At 34.9% G+C, this 19,181-nt stretch overlaps 1 protein-coding gene across 3 annotated transcripts in view; it reads left to right on the top strand.

The window, feature by feature from the left end:
- The window catches only part of LOC100177599 (ubiquitin carboxyl-terminal hydrolase 47), a 26,782-nt gene that overhangs the window by 1,963 nt on the left and 5,638 nt on the right, over window positions 1-19,181 (top strand). Inside the window, exons 2-31 of one of the 3 annotated variants that reach the window (XM_026840566.1) lie at window positions 895-1,014; window positions 2,585-2,803; window positions 3,302-3,409; window positions 4,090-4,286; window positions 4,736-4,878; window positions 5,284-5,391; window positions 5,830-5,951; window positions 6,304-6,416; window positions 6,788-6,923; window positions 7,453-7,528; window positions 8,280-8,506; window positions 8,930-9,052; window positions 9,541-9,635; window positions 10,004-10,059; window positions 10,300-10,418; window positions 10,777-10,903; window positions 11,218-11,340; window positions 11,911-12,008; window positions 12,289-12,390; window positions 12,957-13,076; window positions 13,524-13,650; window positions 14,239-14,352; window positions 15,059-15,139; window positions 15,507-15,671; window positions 16,317-16,469; window positions 16,669-17,589; window positions 17,943-18,064; window positions 18,145-18,279; window positions 18,676-18,791; window positions 18,985-19,117. In XM_026840566.1, the coding sequence (XP_026696367.1) occupies window positions 895-1,014; window positions 2,585-2,803; window positions 3,302-3,409; window positions 4,090-4,286; window positions 4,736-4,878; window positions 5,284-5,391; window positions 5,830-5,951; window positions 6,304-6,416; window positions 6,788-6,923; window positions 7,453-7,528; window positions 8,280-8,506; window positions 8,930-9,052; window positions 9,541-9,635; window positions 10,004-10,059; window positions 10,300-10,418; window positions 10,777-10,903; window positions 11,218-11,340; window positions 11,911-12,008; window positions 12,289-12,390; window positions 12,957-13,076; window positions 13,524-13,650; window positions 14,239-14,352; window positions 15,059-15,139; window positions 15,507-15,671; window positions 16,317-16,469; window positions 16,669-17,589; window positions 17,943-18,064; window positions 18,145-18,279; window positions 18,676-18,791; window positions 18,985-19,117 (4,599 nt within the window). Of the gene's footprint in view, window positions 1-894; window positions 1,015-2,584; window positions 2,804-3,301; window positions 3,410-4,089; window positions 4,287-4,735; window positions 4,879-5,283; window positions 5,392-5,829; window positions 5,952-6,303; window positions 6,417-6,787; window positions 6,924-7,452; window positions 7,529-8,279; window positions 8,507-8,929; window positions 9,053-9,540; window positions 9,636-9,997; window positions 10,060-10,299; window positions 10,419-10,776; window positions 10,904-11,217; window positions 11,341-11,910; window positions 12,009-12,288; window positions 12,391-12,956; window positions 13,077-13,523; window positions 13,651-14,238; window positions 14,353-15,058; window positions 15,140-15,506; window positions 15,672-16,316; window positions 16,470-16,668; window positions 17,590-17,942; window positions 18,065-18,144; window positions 18,280-18,675; window positions 18,792-18,984; window positions 19,118-19,181 lie in introns of all 3 variants that reach the window. The other 2 variants (XM_018817613.1, XM_026840567.1) reach the window with 2 other exon arrangements.

Below are 19,181 nucleotides of genomic sequence, written 5' to 3'. Positions count from 1 at the left end.
TTTTATTATTCTTTTTTGCACATTTAGGGTTTTTCATTTAGCAATATATATAATACAAATTACATTTTTACATATTTTACGGGCTGTGTTATTTTACAGTTTTTGTTATGCCTGAATAAAGTTTGTATTCAAACTTATTTGTTAGTAACAATTGTCGTGTGATGTCATAATGAAAATTGATGAAGATTGTTAAGTTTCATTTAATTGTTAATGCTCCCATGAGAATTGACAAGGTAGACCACTTCAAACAGTAAAGTGTATTGCATCATGCATAGGCCCCAAACCAGGGGTGGTTGGGTAGACTGACCTACCCTGGGATTTCCCGCACTGCATTTAGTAGAATTAGTTCAGTAAAATTAGGAATCAATAAGTTGGATTTGTTTCACAGGAATGTGTGTCTAAATATCCCAGCCTCGTCTGTGGTTTTAAAAGTTTAGTGCCTATGACAATTTAACAGCTTTTTTTGTAACAGTATAAAACAATAAATACTATTATTACATGGATTAGCTTAATATTTCAATAATGTAGTACTAATCAATGTGTCTAATTTTAACTAGGCCTATGGTGCTGTCGTTTTATCATTCTATCATTTATAGAATTCTTTTAAAACATTAAAACATTGCCTAAAGTTAACTATTTATTCTAATGTGCTGAAAATATTCATCCTAAAATGTCCTAAACCAAGAGCCTTTTATCACCACAGAATAAATATTAACTTAGTTTGTTGTTATTACATAGGGTAGACTCAAAGGCAACATAAGAAGTCTACATAATGTACAGTTTGTTTCTAAATCAGCTTTTCCAGCATTTATGTGCAAACCAATGTTTTTTTTTGCATTTTAGCATATCACTTACCAAAATATCAACAGTTTGTTTTAAATCCCTTTTTTTTAGTCATCTGTCAAAGATGATGAAGCAAAATGTTCGTGTGTTGTTAAAGATGTTTTGAAGACAAACGGAGATCGTTTTATCCTTACTTTGCCTTCTTCTTCCACTTTTGCAAACCTGTATTCGGTAAGATGTTTTCTTGTATAATAATAACAACAACAAGTCAACAATACATTTACAATAGAGTGTATATATATGTATTAGTATTATAATGCTGTTAATTCGAAACAAAAATTAAACTTTTAAAAGTCTGAGCAATGTTGTTTTTTTTTTTTTTTAAGAACAATGTCCATGTATAATTGTTTGGGTTAGGTGCCAAAGTGCTGTATTCCAAATATTAATATTAATAAATTAAAATAAATATGATAAAACAACAAAAGAACAAAATATTATCATTTATTAATATATATATATATAATCATATTATATTGGCCCGTTTTGTTTTCACATAAACTTTTTTATAAGCAAGTGTTTAATTTTTCTATGTTTATTGCAGTATATATACATATTTTGATTAAGCCAACCAGTCTAGTCTTGAAGCTTATGCTTCTAAAATGAAAACATAAATATACGTATATTTATGATTTAAATTAGTAAACCATCTGTTTCTGTATGATAGTAAATTGTGGTTAAGTGGGAACATGCCCACAGTGTTGGTAAGCAATGAGTTCAGATAGGTTCACCTCTACCATTTACTGATACATACATAGCATTTATGTCAACACTAAATATAGGTCACTTCTTATGCTATTTCAGCAGGCTGTTTTTTAACCAACAGGAAATACAACATTGTTTGTTATTGTAACATAGGACGTCAAGATACCCAAACTATTTAATTATCAAAGTAATTAGTGATATTGTTTAAATTAAATAGTGGTTTTATTGGTTTAAGATTACAGGTCTCAATATTGTTATATAAATATTCACACAATAATTACCAATATACAGTGGTTGTATGACGTTGAGCATAAGTTAAGGGATAGTTATTACTTGAAACCCTATTTGTAAAACTCCTGTGGTTATGTTTTATAGCATACAATGCTTCGTATGCTCTTTACTTTTTGTATGCTTTTTAACTTTGTTTTAAAAGAAAGTATTCAATGAAGCATTTTAAGGATGATTTACTATGCTTACAGCGAAGAGAATTATATTATTGATCTTAAAGCATAGGGCAAAGGCGATTACATTCTTAATTAAAACTATTCTCCCAAAAAAGGCCACATTGGTTATGGGCCAAAGCATAATATCTTAAACATAAAAGCTGCGATACAAACACTCCTTTTCCAACAATAAACAATTTAACTACCTATACAAAAGCGAAATTAAAAAAAGGAATTGGTATAAATTGGGTAGTTTATTCATAGCCAATGTTCCATTGCACCCCATAAAGGCCCATATTAACCTGTTTCTTCGATCATCATTATGGTGATGCTCATAGACCTCCATTTAGGGGTACACATGTTACAGCTGCACACCAAATTCTAATGCAGAGGTACAAATAACGTCATTTTGCACCCAAATCTGAAATCTCGAATGTGAAAAAAAATGTAAATCCTGTAATTGGAGAATATTTTCTATGAATTAACATAATTTGACCGTAACTATTGCTACTGTTTAAAAAATCTCACCCACAATATCCTGGCCTACACGCATTACTTTATTAGTTCCTAGCAGTGATTAACCTACCCCATAACAGGAGGTTGGCAAAAAAGTTCAATACGTTAGTGGAACCTTCAACCTCGTCTTCGTCTGCACCAAGAAAGTCAAGGATGAATATGAAGCTCATTCGGAAGTGGAAATTGGTGAGGAGGATCAGCATCACCTGGATTCAACACTCAGCACAACTTCGAAAAATTTTCTGGAAATTCGCGAAAAACTTGGAGTGGCTGTAGAGATGGTATACCCAAGTACTATTGTAAGTTTGAGTTGCTATTTCTGCTTATAGTCTAATTAACACTATTTGTTAAAGTATTGTTCAGATATTCTTTTCATATATATTCTTATGGACGATACCCACAAAACCTCCCCAGGTGTATGAACCCATACTGATAAAATTGACTCCTTATGTTTTGTTAAGGGAAATTATGTTTTATATCTCCTATGACAGTTGGTTATTTATTGATCCTTACGCAGCATAGGCTATAACAGTTGTTCTCAAAAGAAGTATTTATTATCCTGTAAACTATGAGTCTTAAGAATATCAATACATATTCCTTTATCAAAGTATTATCTATGTAGTGCACCCCACTTTTTTTCTCAGAAAAGCATTATTTATTGTATATTAAATATATATATACTTCTCAATAATTTTTACATGACAGTTTGTCATTTCTCGTGCCCTTTTCCTTAATTTGCATGCTCCCAATGGCACTTCGGTTCACATAAAAATTGATTCCCAAACTTTTCCATTCAGTTAGAGGACATGGGCCCAGCCACTTCTAGTAGTTGTGGAGGATATAGAGTTGATTCAGAAAGTCACATGCATAGGAGGATGGCTGTTTCCTCACCTGACACAGATAAGGTTTCAGTTTGTAATGGTTTTGTTGAACTAGGGCTCAATATACACCTGAAACTTGGGTTGGCATTCTCGGCCAAACTAGTCGCTGCCTAAATTCTTTTTTGGTATTGTAGTGACTAACCAAAGTTCAAACTTTTAGTTGGTTTTAGGTGACTAGTTTATACGGTAGCCAAGAATACTATTGCCATCCCTTGAGTTGAAACTAGAATTTAGCAATTACCATAAACCATAGCATGTTCAAAGTCCTACATGACCGGGCCCTGTTGACCCACGATTTAGGCCACAGTCGGTCCACCTTAATGACAGCTGAAAAGCTGCTCTAACTACAATGACAGCAGCTTAAGTTGCCATAGGTTTCACCATAAAGTGTGGAATATCGACATATATGGATTAGGGCAGCATGAAATAACTACTGCCATCAAAAGCTTCACAGAAACATTAGATTCAATATTCCTTAAAGTTTAAGGCCCTATTAAAGTTGAAAATAACTTCTTATCATTGCTTATTATTTACTTTGCTTAAAGTAATAAAGCATATCATTCCAAAAAAATGTTTAATGCTTTCATTCAAACTTCTGCTAAAAAATTAGCTGTAATTTTAAAATCTAAAACAACATTTGACTTGAAAAACCTTTTTTCCTACCAATAGTTACAAAAAATAATAATCCTATTTTATCTATTTAGTTAAACGAACACATTCGTCAAAAAGCTGACGAAATGGCTTCTAATCGCCTCTCCAATGCCTCCAAGTGTCCAACAGAAAACGACGAACCAAAAGATGTTCGTTTTGTCGGGCTTGTCAACCAAGCTATGACATGTTACCTCAACAGTCTCATACAAACTCTTTACATGACTCCTGAGTTTCGGAATGCAATGTACAAGTAAGATAAGTATAAATATATGGAAATTTAACTGTTTTAAAACTGTGTGGATGACTGGTCTTACTACAGGAATTAGTGTTATGGTACTTTGCACACACTCGCCTAACCTTCTGGTCAAACCTGAATTTTTTTAAGTTATAAAAACGTTTTGGCTCAGGAAGTGAAAATTGACAGAACGGTACGTCTTACTATCAAAACTTGCACCTGTGTTTGCACTGATTAAAGAACACCCTATATTTATGCCAATACTGTTAGGGGTATAATATTATGTTCTTAACCAACCACTTATTGCTCAGTTGTCAACATAAATGAGTTATAGCAACCATGGTATAATGAGACAACTCTGGCCTGATTCTAAAGTCCCATGCTACGCTGTAGGGCATAGAATAGAATTAGGCACCCTTTTCCAACTTTTAAAAGTATTTAAATACCTTGCTTTAACCCAACAGATGGGAATGTCACAACCAAGATGACACAACAAGTAGCATCCCATATCAACTGCAACATCTGTTCCTTCTCCTTCAAACTTCCAACAAGGAGTCAGTAGAGACAACTGGCCTCACTAGAAGCTTTGGTTGGGATAGTAGTGAAGGTAGGTGTTTCGTGTTTGTCAGTAAACTAACCATAAATCAATTTTGCAAAATATTCTTTTTGTATATTTTGCCTAAAACTCAAACTATGCATAAATACAAGTTTTCTGTTGATATGACGTAATCCGAAATTTAATGGGGTCCTCAAAAAATATTGAAATAATAAACTCTTATCTCGTTCCTAAAGGGATCAAAGTTTGGGCTTACTGTTAAATAGGCTATTGTTAAGTCTCCATACAAAATCAGAGCGAAGGATTATTCACCACATTAATCAATGAGGTCAAAAAAATCTGGGTGTACATGCAAATATCACCATGGAGTTATGCTAAAATTTGTACCACTCATGATGTCTGCCAATGCAAAGTCATGACTGCCAAACATTATTTTTAACCTATGCTTACTTGCAGCTTGGCAGCAGCATGATATACAAGAGTTATGTCGTGTTATGTTTGATGCGTTGGAAAATACATTCCAAGGAACAGATCAAGCTGATTTGATCAAACGGCTTTATGAAGGTGAGATGTTAGATTTAACTTATCAGCTTTTTCTTATTTTGATCTAAACCATAAAGGTTTTTTTCTGATGCTATTCTATTCTATATGGGGGAGGTTCTACAACAAGGCATGACACGGAACCTACTATTTAGACTAGAGTTGGCCCATTACCCCTACACCCAGGGTTCTACAACCGATTAGTTTCCTCTGGGTTGGATGTTTTTTTAGCGTCTTGCTAAAAAAAACAACATTCAGTTTTGACTAAGGCTCTACATTTGTCAAAGTTGTAGTCAAATGAACAAACTTCATCTATCATACACAGCGAAATGTTTTCTTTAATAAAACACCTTCTTTTACTTGAATGACGTATCTTAATACAATGAGTGATAACTTAAAAAAACAAAGAACTATTTATCGCAATCATGTGTATTATCAATTTTAAATTAAACTAAAACACAGGAACAATGAAGGATTACGTCCAATGTTGTGAATGTCATCATGAAAGCGCAAGGAACGACACGTTTCTTGATGTCCCGATCACCATACGACCGTTTGGTGCAACCACAAGCTACAAATCTGTTGTAAGTCTTAATGGTTGCATATCAAGCGGAAGTGTTATTGCAAAGTGGCACCTTTGAAGCCAAAGTTTCAGAAAGGACACTAACCCCAACCCCAAGCCACTAACCTATATTTCATATTCCAGCGCTGTAGTTCAGTAATTAGAAACTTGTATTGTAACAAAGAGACAATTAATACAAATGCATTTCCTGTGGATAATATTATTAAGTGAGACCAGACTAAGAGATAAATGCAATCTATGAATAATGCTGATATCTCTGTTGTAATTTATTATCATGTTTTTGCATTCCAATGTAATCTATGTTGTGTTATGGCCATGGGGTTAAGAAATCTAATACACAACCATATTAACAGATTGAAGGTTTGAATGCATTTGTTGAACCAGAGACACTGGACGAGAGCAACCAATATTACTGTGAGAAGTGTGACAAGAAATGTGACGCAAAGAAAGGGTTAAAGTTCACCAAGTAAACACCTTTGTTGTATTTCGTTACAATATTCAAACACTTTGTTATCACAATATTTTTTAACCCTTATTTTTTTGTTAAAAAATTCTACCTATTATAAAAATAATGTTAGGGTGCTAGGCAAGATGTCACCCCGACTTTTCAAACATAGGTGAAATCATATTTTTTAAAATCCCAGTTTTACATTTTAAAAATGGTTTTATAAGGCAAGATGATGCTAACATTGTAGGCAAGTGAAACCCCCCAAAACAACAAGGGAATTCCTCTGCAGGCACTGCGTGTATGAAATAGAACACTGGTTTTATAGGATGCCATGCGAGGTTAAATAAGTTACATTCATTTCTAATTAAACAAACAAAATTTTTTACTAGATTCCCATATCTTCTGACACTTCAGCTGAAGAGGTTTGATTTTGATTATTCGACCATGCATCGAATCAAACTCAATGATTGCATGCAGTTCCCACAAATACTAAATCTTAATTCTTTCACAGAAGATACAAGCAAGGTTAGTTATGTGAGAAGAAAGCCTAAAAATCCAATCATTTCAAAGGTCAGAGTAAAATGCCACTGACTTTATCAGAGTAAAAATGCCACTGACTCTATAGTACTGTTAAAATGGATTGTCAAACATAGTAAACCTTATTTATGTCTAAAACTAGACTGCTAAAACGGGAAGTCACCTTGTTTCAAGAGTTTGAAATGACACCCCAGGCACCCCTAACCAAAGTAAATAGATAAACATAAAGTAAGGACAAGACTGAGAACCATTGTTCACGAACAATGGACGTCATCTTGTTTTCCACATGTTGCTTGAAACACAAGCATTAGTATTGCCACAGAAGGATGTTTTGCAGGTTTTAAATGCCTTTTAGAAAGCTATCGACCTTTTTTTCAAATATCGGTTTTAGTAGTTAGGGTAGGGGAAATACTTTAAAAATCTTAAAATATTTTGCAAGCTAGCCAATACTCGGTTAATTGGTTTTATTTTGAATTAAATATCATTGTATTAAAGTAAACTGCATCTTCCTCCACAGGACACTACATCTTCATCGACGGATGATGATCCAGTAAATAATGAGGAGATGGATGACTTGTGTGAGGAGAATAAAGGTGAGGTTATGAGGACATTACATTTATTTAAATAATAACTTTTCTATATCTTACGCTGGGATCAGTGGTTAGCGCGCCTGACTCTTAAACCATAGGTCATAAGTTCAAGGCTTGTCGCTGCTACCGTTGTTGGCGTATATGTCTTTGCGCAAGACACTTAACAGCAATTGCTTCAACCCAACAGTTACTACTGAGTTGTCTGAATTGTCAGCCATTTAAAAACACACTCCTAAACATACGTGGTGACTGGTAATTGTGAGTGCAAGCTGGCATGAGGTGTATAAAACAGAATACCTGTGTTATACTGACTGTTGTTTTCCAACCATGCAAGGTTACATTCAAAATGACAGAAGTGTTATCAGTAAAATATTGATTATAAAAAGGATAATCAACAGCTCTTACTCATAGCAAAACAATTTCTTAGCTGGATCTTGCCACCATTATAGGCATGTATGTTTTTTTGCAGGGCACATCACGTTATTGAAATTGCTCAGACCAGTGGTCACTTTCTTACTTATATAAGTTGTCTAAATTATCAAACAAACACGCTATATATTCAGACAAAAGGTAGCACTTAAAGATCACAAATAATTTGCTGGAAGATTTCTTTCATAACCTAATCATCCTCTTATATGGAGGATTGTCACGTTCCAACTAACATAACCATCCGTCCAATCTATATAAATAAAAATTTGTTCAGTATTTGTTTAGTTTTAATGGTAAGTGTGTGTTAACCTTCCCCCCTCACCAGAACAAGTTGACGAGGAAGACACAAGCAGCCACGACAGCGGGCACGACCCCGATCGTAATCTTCCTGGAGGTTCCAACGGTGTCGGGATGAATGAGCAATCCAGTGAAGAGGAGGCGAGCAGCGTGGATGAGGGGATCGACTTTGAATCCCAACTCTCCCATCGAAGGAAGAGGAGGAACAGTTGGTGGTTGAATGATGAGGAGGCGCTCGTGGACTCCTATCTTCAGGTGAGGATTGTAGGTGTAACATTAGGAGTGTAAGGTTGGAAGTTTATTGTTTTTTAAAGATAAAAAAAGTTAAAAAAATGTTAATAATAAAAAGGGGGTGCGTGGGTGTCACCTCAGCCTGGAGATATCTTTTGTTTTAGGTTTAGCACTCCAGTTTTACACCTTACAACAACTTTAACATGCTTTTAGGTGATTTATCTTTGTTTGAGGATTAGGTTAATTCCAAAATACTTGCCACTGACCAAAAGTGTATTACCCTAACTAACCAATATCCCCTACAACCCAGATCTTGGTCATTCATCCCTGACTTTTAACACGATTTGCAAGTTTCAATTATTCTTAATTTCCAACAGATTTGTAACTTTTACTCATTCACTTGATAGCATGCGACTAATGTCTGTTTTTCTGTTATATTTCATACAGGAGGGACCGTATGTTTACGAATTGTTTTCAATCATGATTCACTCTGGCAGTGCTGCAGGTGGCCACTACTATGCTTATATTAAGTCATTTGAAAACAACAGATGGCATAGTTTCAATGACCAGGTCGGTGTACAAGAATGATACTAGTTCCTAATCTATTTGTATTTTCATATATTATTCTATCAGTTATTATTATTTATGTAGCATAAAGTAGGTATTTACCCTGATCGGTATAGAACAAAAAACAAACAAACTGACAAAGTTTAGTAGTTGAATAAATAAATGGAACATATTTATCTTCGCTGCTACCAATGTGGGTGTATGTATCTTTGGGCAAGACAATTGACGGCAACTGCTCTAACCCAGTGGTCACTAATAGGTTGTTCAATTTATCAGCCACACATAACGAAAAATGAAATAACCTCCCAAAAAACAATCACCCACAAAGTAATATACTTGGTAACTTGTAAGCTGGCATGAGGTGTATAAGACAAAACGCCGGGGTTTAACGACTGTCGTTTCCCGGCCATGTAAGGATAAAGTATGAAGTTACATACATACAGGACTATTAGTATAGGTATCAGTATCATTATCCTATCTTTCCGATACAGATTGTATCCTCGATTACCAACCTTGATATTGAGAAAACATTTGGAGGAGTAAGTTACCCACGTACGTCATCATCGTATTACTCAACATTTTCAAGGTAATTCCTCAATTCTGTTAATATTATTACTGTTATATTAGGTTTAAATGCTACCAGGAGAAATATTTCTCAAGAAATGACCTTTTGGCATACAAGTGGATTTAAAAACTTTTACAAAGCATTCGCTTTAAATAAAATCTTTGTTATTTCATTTTTATCTTTAAAGCAATTGTTGTAATTAAAAGTCTTCCATGTGCTGTAGGCCATAGTACTGCCAGCAAAGCTGTGAAAGTTGCTGAAGGAATGTAAATCTTCCTTTTCTTTTTTAATTGCTGAAAAATTATACATACTTCTAAACTAGCGTTTTCCACTTCCAGTATATATTGGTTAACCACTTAAAACATTTTACCTTTTTTTCGTAATTCCAGTTCTACAAATGCTTACATGTTGATGTATCGACAAATAAACAAACAAAGAAATTCCAGTAAGTTACTGTTGTTAGTTACCTATACATACATGATTTAGGTATATATATATAAACAGACATGTTGTTAAAAAATTGCATTTTAACTTTTTAAGTTTATGACATATTGTTGCCATACCTCTTTAAGACAGTTACTGTCAATGACATTTAGCACGACTTTTGTAATATTTACAACCTCAATAAATAAATATTCACGTCATTTGTACAAGTCTAAAATTCTTTCTCTCGTATGATCTTTAGTGTTCATGGAAACAACGGAGCTTCCATCTCACATCCAGGACCTTGTTCATAGAGAAGAAGAGGAGGAGAGGTTGAGGATCATGAAGATAGAGCAGGAGAGGAATATGTGTAGCATCAGAGTAAGTTATGTTGAAGGTGTTGGGTTCAAAGCTCAGCGATGGTGGTTTAGTAAATATTGTAAAATATGTTGAAACTTGACGGGAATACATCATGTTTCTAGTGTCTGGGTAGGGGGTGTTGGGTTCAGGGCTCACTGTTTGTTTTTAGTTTGATTGGTTTGAGTATCCCATACTTAAAGTATGGTTCATTGTATAAATAAACTAAGTTGATTTGGTTTATAAATGTTGAGGATATTCGGTTCAAGGCTCACATTGTTGGTGGTTTAGCTTTAATATGTTTAAGTTTTGGACATTCAAATGAATTGGTATTTGACCAGTGTTTTCTGTATATTTTTTTATACAAACAAATATTCTCCAGTTATTTTTACGCCACCCATCACTTGTGGGCCACCTGGTACAACCAATACTTGATAAGACATTTGAATTCCACAAAGACACGACATTAGTTGATGCTGTCAAGCAAGCTCATATGCTTATGAGAATAAGTAAGTTAATGAGATTTGTTAATTACCGTCTCAAGCTTTTTGTAACATACGAAATATTATGCGTAAGTTCATAGCAAACCTGTAGTGGCAAATGATGTGAATTTTATTATATCAACGTTTTGCCATATAACAAACATTATCAGGGTTTATCACAATTTATGTTTTTTTAACGAAAAAAGGTATTTACTTATATAATTTAATATTTCTTATTCACCAACGGTATGCTTGGCATAAAACCTCCTATTCCTACTTTTCACATCCAACTTATTTCTTAATTTTTGTTTCTCATTTATAATACTTCTATGTTGACACAGAGAGCGAGGTGGTTCCAGTTGACCGATGTCGTTTGGTAAAGTACGATCACATTAACGATGTGCTTGACCGATCTTACGATATTGACAGCGAGGATGGAGAAAAAACTCTCAGCCAGTTGTTGGGTGTGTGTTGTTGTTTATACTTGTAATGGGCTGACTCTGGTCTGTTAGAGTATTCGGTCAAATCCTGGCCTAAATAAGACCCATGGTGTGCCTTGCTACATGACTGCACCCAGTTAGCATAGAACTCTGGTTTGAAGCCCCTGTGTTCCCTGGTGTGCTTCTTTGTAGAAACCATTTGGAAAATATGGAGTTGTTATTATTATTCTTTATGGTTAAGTTCTTACAGTGGGACAAGACATGGGACCTTAGATTTAGGCCAGAGTTGTCCCATTACCCAAAAAAGGGTGATAAAACCTAAAAGAGGTCATTGGGTTGGAGCAATGTTCTTTAAGTTTCTTCCCAACGGCAAACATTTGTTTTTCATCCTTTAGTTTACAATGCAAGCCACTAACCACAATGGTGCCAAACTACTCGGTTATTTAATGTATATTTGTAATTAAAATTTGTAAATGAGCATTTCAGGCCTAAGGCCCCTGTGTTCCTTGGTGTGCCTTGTTATGGGACCTTACCCACCCGTTTACATTTAAGCAGTGCAGCATAGAGTTATGTTAATGTATTTAAAATAACCAGGTGGTCCTCGCAACTCGTACCTGTTTGATTTACTCCTGGAAACAAGAGATGAAGGCGAGAAGTTTGAAAAATATGAATGTGGTGGAGTTACACTGAAAGTGAGTGGATAGGATAAAATTCAAATGTTTCAAGTCATTGGGTGTTTATGTACAACTCTAATCTCCTTTATTTTACTTAGGGGTAAGAGGTATGCAGTTTATATTTCCTTACCAAAAACACATTTAGCATACTTGGTCATTTAGCAGGTCTATGTTTTAAAGTTAACTATCGAACAAAAAAGCGTTGTACGACTAGTTTTTTAATCAAGCAACTGATATTGCCCTGCCAGGTGAGGATAAATGAGTTTTATTCATAATTTCATGACCAATATTTCTTTAGATATTCCTTGCTGATCCAGAAGCACTGAACCTCCATGAGCAAGTTACGATCCGTGTGACTGAGCAACAGACTGTGCTCGATATGAAGACTCGCATAGCTGAGGTAAGGAAGTTATAATGTAGCTTGCTTAGGATATGGGATTATGAAGTAGTTGCATTATGGTAGTTAGGCAATTATTGTAACCAAAAAACACCTGGTTTAATGTTCGATACCGATAGGTGTTAGCAGTAGCATCAATGTTTTTTTTTTTACTTTTATGTTATAAACTTTTTATTTAAAAAAAGGGGTCCCGACTTCCGCAATCCCCCTTATGGCTGCGCCACTGGGTGTAAGTGTTCTTGACCAAGACACTTATCGGACATTGCTACAACCCAGTGGTTACTAATGTATTGTAGCACCCAACAAGCCAAGTATGCATGGTTTTAGGGTTAGAGAGTAAAAAGGGGTTAGCATCTCTGTGATGTTGGTCAGGGGTTAGGAATTGTTGACTTTCATTTTATATTGAATTGACCTAATATTTAAAAAACTTATGTTTAAAGTAAAAGAACCGATTTAAATTTGTCAGAACTGCTTTACTCAAAAATGCTCCACAATTTTTTTCCAAACCCTATAATTTCTCGCCCAATTTTTTTATCTAGCTTTTACCTATGCTGTTATTTTGTCTCCAGAAACTGAACCTCTCTCTTGGTTCAATGCTGGTTGTTCATGAAAGATATCGTGGGGAGTGTCATATACTCACCAAGGATTCTAAAACATTAAAAAGTGAAGGATTCTTCAGAAGTGCCAAAGTAAGAACTGTACCTTATTGTGTTGAAATACTTAAGTGTTTATATTTGTTACTAATTCATTGTCCCAGCATACCTTGTGTCACAAAACATTGCTCCCCACCCACGATGTCAAACCAAACTGTATGCAGGCTTTAATTATATGTTATGCTAGATTTTTGTATTTTTATAAGAGGTATTTTACCATTTAAACATGTCTTTGTATTTATTGTGCTTGTATTTTATTAAAACCTTTTCACCATTTGCTTTATAGTGACCTGATAATGTGATCACATTTACTGTATAAAAGATTACAAAATACTAAGTTTTGACGGATATGTGTCCTTACATTTAATTGGAATAAAAGTTTGAATCAAAATTAAATATTTGTTAAAATTTAAATTTTTTTTTTTCTCAGAATTTGAATTAAATATTTTTTTTTAAATCTAAATTAAACATTTTATTCGTCAGCTTTATGTTGATTTGATGACTGAAGAGGAAAGTTCTTCAGACTCTTTGAAGCTGGAGGACACTCGTCTATGGAACATCCTTGATAAGATCGCTAATCTTCTTACAATCAACATCGTTTTACCATCAGGTGGGGTTGTATGCGAAACATTAGTGATGTAAAGGGCCCTATCACCCAAGCTTTTAAAACAGGGGTGAAATCATAGATTTAACACCCCAGTTTTATGCCTGAAACAGCATTTTCCTGCTTCATGAATTAGCCAAAATAAAGTTAATTTGTACCAGTTCTTTCCACATAACTCATGATACTCATCTAAACAATATAAGTTTAAAACACAATGTAGTAAAATACTGGTTAAGTAAAAAATACACAATATTAATCACTGTATTATTGAAGTAGTTCTTAGAATTTTTCTCGCTGTTTCTGACTGTGACACACTGAATGGCTCATACTTTTAATTGTTTAATCTACACATACCATGAAATTATTAAACAGTGTCCTGTCTGCCTAGCTACCTCAATTACTTTGAGATATACTTTATCTTATAACAACCATTATATATTCTAAACCACTTCCCCACAATTAATGTTCTCCTCATACTTGCCCAGTTAAATATCATTACACAACTTTTCCTATGATGGCACACAGTTTAAAAACCCCATGATGTATAAACCACGTTAGGTTTTCAACTCATACCATGCTTAATATTCCTCACAGAGGTGACTGAATACTTCGACAACATGCAGCAAGCCATGGAGAAAACCAACCTGGATTCCAAATTAAATGGACAAGCTTCATCTTCATCAAGTGATGAAGGGGTGGGGTCACTTGGTATGTCAAATAATCAATGTTTTGTCTTTCTATGCTATATAGTAGGGTGGGGGAAGATGGGACACCTTTAGCGCATAATATTCAAATATCCTGATCATGTTTAAACATTTACCAACAGTCTATCGGAGTCATTGCGGCTTTAAAATTCTTTGAATGTTCTTCGTTTACTACCAAATGGAGCTATACAGTAGGGTGGGAAAAGATAGGAAGAGAGGATATATTTTTAATCTATTTTTAAAACATAAACAGAACATTTAAAGAATTATAAAACCGTATCTTTAGGACTTCCATAGGCTGTTCTTGATTGTTTAAAACACGCCCAGGAGATTTAAATATTATGTGCTAAAGGTGTACTATCTTACCCCACAGTACTACGTTTTTTTCCTTTCTTATTTTTTCTCTCTCTCTCCCTGTCTTTTTGACCTTGTATTACTGGTTTCATGTTTTATTCATGTTTTGTTTTTTTATTCATTTTTTCTCCCTGTTTTACTCCTTTTCCGTTGGTTCTCTTTTTTTAGACCGTATCTTTTTTTTTCTTTAAAAGAAGCTTGGCCATCCTAGTGAAGTGACGCGACATGACATTTATAAATAAGTTATTTATTTAAATAAGATATTCATTTAAGCAGTGCCATTGGTTAAAATTAATTTAAACCATCGGACTACACCAATCATGATAATTTCTAATTTCTTAATATTTCAACACCAGGTGACAGTAGTGGGAATTCCTCGTCACCACCCCAAAATCCACCTGAGGCAGTAGAGAGCATGAATGATGATGAAACAATGGGTTGGTTATGACATCATAAACTATGTTTTAGAATGAATTTCAAATTTAAAATTATCTTCTGTAAAAATGTTTTTAAATTCGAAGTCTGTGAAGGGTAAAATAAATATCATTTTAAAAGTAATTTTAAGGAAAAAGTCAAGAACCACTGAAAAAAAATACCAAAATAAAAGCCTCATGCCACAATGTGTGTGAAAATAGGATAGTGGATACCCATGTTATAACTTGTATTGTAATAACTCTCTATGCAAGCTTAAATACCACAACAATCACACACAGTAAGGTTTTTGATACAGAACACCCAAGCTATATAAAGAAATAAACCCTCCAAACAAGAATAAATTAATGACATTCAAATAAATCACCCCAGATTCAAACTGTGGCGAAATTGAAAGTTTTTGGCAAATTCCCGAACTCAGCCACGAAGATCAAACTAATGAAGGGGAAAGGAGACGGAATAATAGTTATGATAACGATTCAATGTTGTCTTCTGTGCTAAATGATCTGCCAGGGAAACTGCAGAAGAGATTTGAAGGTGAATTATGCCTACATGATAATTTTTTAGCATGTTTTATGAGGCAATATATTTTTTTATATATGCTGTTACGGTTAGGCGTATTGAAATTTGAAAGAGGTCTTCTGGCAATTTTTGTAATTTTGAAGGGGCTGATATTTTGACGTTCTATTCCGGTCACCGTCATCTGGGTGAAAGCCTTTGTATTTTTGTCCAAGAGTATGCTACTAAATATTTTGAACTGTTCAGTGTCATTCACCCTGATGAAGATGATTTGTATAGAGCAGTAAAACTTCGTGGCAAAATAAAAGTTAAAAGTCTATTATAGAAAACAAAATTAGGAAAACTTTGCTGTTAATATTCCAACATATGATGAGCCGTCTTGGTTGTATTGAAACTGACAAAAAAATTTTAGACTTTTTTTATATATGGATGTTTTTTGGACCTAATTTCCCAACACCATTCACAGTAACAGGCTACATGATCCCTGCCTGCCCTAGCATCTCTATCTCTATGCATATACAAATTTTCATTTTTCGTTGGTATGCTCCTTTAAAAACACTATGCTGTTAATATTCCAACATATACTCAGGAGCCGTCATGTTTGTATTTAAACTGACCAAAAATCTGTATTTTTTGGACCTAATTTCACAACACCATCCACAGAAACAGGCTACATGATCCCTGCCTCCCCCACCAGTTCATTGAAATGCAACTCCTCACAATCTGACCCTCCATCTCTTATGACTGACATGGAGTTTGATGAGATGGCGAATGAAAGTTTTGACGCCTCAAATTATAATGATGATGTAGAGCAAGGTTGGTTTGGGACCTCTTGGTTTCTGTGTTTAAGTTATATAATCAAGATTTAGTGAAATATTCTATACTATATGGCTGATATTTAACAGTAGGGGATTAAAAACTAAGTTTTGTGGTATGGTACATAAAACATTTCTTGATGTTAAACTTTGCATTATGTTTTACGAGAATAACAGTTTCCTAAAATATAAAATTCCAGTGTTGTCCGTTGAAAGCGAAGGAAGTAGTTTAAGCACCTCGTGTTCCACGTTGGGCAGCACTGACACCATATGCCACCCTGTTGAAGGCCCATGCCACGGCCCAGAGATGTCCCCCGCAGAGGTTGTTCGTAAGTCAGTTGACGTCAACCAGAGCGAAGTCGTGGCACCGTGCCACTGCCCCAAGCCACTTGCCACGGGTTTGCCAAAGTACTCAACAGGGAAATGTTACCCTGGACATGTTGTACAATGTGCTGCACTGGAACCTACATTGGATTACACCAAGGCACTGATGTACGCTGACAGTGATTCAAATACCACGGGTGATCCATCAATAACAGACAACAGAACCAACCCCGATGGGACAGGTGACGCACATGTATGTGCCCATAAACCAAAACAATTACCCATAGTTACAAACGAGCCTGTAAAATCAGTCATGTGGAACGATAATGTAAGTGTGGCTCCTGACGCCACAAGGGAGCCGTGCGACTCGTGCCATGAAAAATCTACAGCACCAAGCAGCAGTAACGTGAACTTCTGCAGTCCCCAAATCTCATGCGGCGCATGCGGCTCTTCCTCCTCACAATACATGAAGGAGTCTACATCCCAAGATCTTCCCAACTTATCTTCCACTGCTGGATCTTCCGCCTCGGCTCCCAAAGACATTCCAGAGTCCTCCGAAGCCTGTGAGAAGATCAACCCTCTCTTCTCGTGCTCCCCGTACTATAAGAAATCCATCCTGAGCAGCTCTGAGGGCATCTTGGACTCGGTTTCTCGCTCAAGGAGAGAGCGAACCATCTCTTGTTCATCTGCTGCTTCTGATGGTTGGGGAGTGTCGAGCGAGATCGCGCAAAAACAGTTTTATTTCCGGGTTCTTGAAGTTCAGCAGAATGAGAATGAGGAGAACAAACCATGCAAAGGTAATATAAATGGCTTTGGTTCTCTAGGATAGTATTTTTTAAAGGTAGTAAATAGGTAATGGTTTAAATACTTTACTTGAAAATTTAGTTATAGCCACTGTATTTTTTTAATTTTAACAAAATCTTAGGCGATATTATCAAAATATAGTTACGCTCATAGTTGTCAAACATAGGAATCTCAATATATAATTACAGATAAAATATACTTTGACCCTTCTTGTTTGTATAGACACCTAACATCAGGGTAAAAGCTGGTTAAAGCTTAAAATTGGAGTGATAAACAAAACGTTTAATACCAACCTGTTTCAAAAATTTGTGGCATTTTTTTTCTTACTTTTTACTCTTTATTCCAGAGCTGCATGTAGAAATGGACAAGCGAATGCCTTTGTTGTCATTAAAGCGACATCTTGCCCACTTTGTAGGCACAGCTACAAGAAGGTTTGTCATCTACAGGAAATACGCCAGTGGTCAAGAGGTATTTAATTATTGTGTTCTTGAAAAGTTTAATGTATGTGCTTAACATGTTACCTTTACTCATTATCTTTTTACCCACAGAATGAGATGAGTCAATTAACAGAAGATTTTCGATCAATTCCTAATTCGACGTTGTTTGTTGTTAAACTGGGTCGTGCTTTACGTAAAGATGAATATCGATGCAAACTTTATCAACTGAAGCTTTACGAGGAGGAGGTGGGTTATATAAGGTTTTTATGGTGGTTATAAGGTTTCTATAGTGGGTATAAGGTTTCTATGGTCGTTATAAGGTTTCTATGGTTGTTACAAGGTTTCTATGGTCGTCATGAGGTTTCTATGGTATTTATAAAGTTTCTATGGTCGTTATAAGGTTTCTATGGTTGTTACAAGGTTTCTATGGTAGTTATAAGGTTTCTATGGTAGTTATAAAGTTTCTATGGTTGTTATAAGGTTTCTATGGTGGTTATATAGGGTTTTATAGTGGTTTGTTTATATGAGTTTTTTAACTTTCAATTTAAGTTTCAAGGCAATCCAAGTTTCAAAACTACATTTCACACAACTTTCGAATGAATTTTCAAATAAACCATTACAATATGCATTTCCTCGTAACAGACTGCCAAACCATTAATGAATTGGGTGATACAACGTGGGTTGACAGTTGGTGACGCACGTAACTTGCTGTGTGAAGATATAAGTGAACAATGTGATATACATACTCAACCAGAGAGGTGAGATCATAACATTTGTTTTAAACCGAAAAAACTGTAGCCTAAAAAAATTTATGAAACTTTGTGGGCTAAAAAAATAATAATAAAAAATGGAAATAGTTAGACATAAATGGAAAAACTCATATTCTGTGGAATTTTTACTTTTTTATTTTGTGAAAAAAAAGGTTATCTAAAATTTTAAAATGCATTTTAGAATTCGTATTCGTAAGAAAATGTGGAAGACACCAAGCCAAGTTTATCTTGAAAACGATAAATTTGGGACGAACATCAGTTTGTACGGAACCATTGAGTTTTTCATTGAATTCCTTGATAAACCTGAACCAAAGGTAGTGTAGTCGACTACAATGGTCATGTAAAACTTTGGGTATTTTTAATGCTAGGGAGGCAGGG

The sequence above is a fragment of the Ciona intestinalis genome, chromosome 2, assembly GCF_000224145.3.
Source record: "Ciona intestinalis chromosome 2, KH, whole genome shotgun sequence".
In the NCBI taxonomy this organism is placed as follows: domain Eukaryota; kingdom Metazoa; phylum Chordata; class Ascidiacea; order Phlebobranchia; family Cionidae; genus Ciona; species Ciona intestinalis.
The sequence above is the reverse complement of the archived record's forward strand: the minus strand, read 5'-3'. Positions and strand labels throughout refer to the sequence as shown.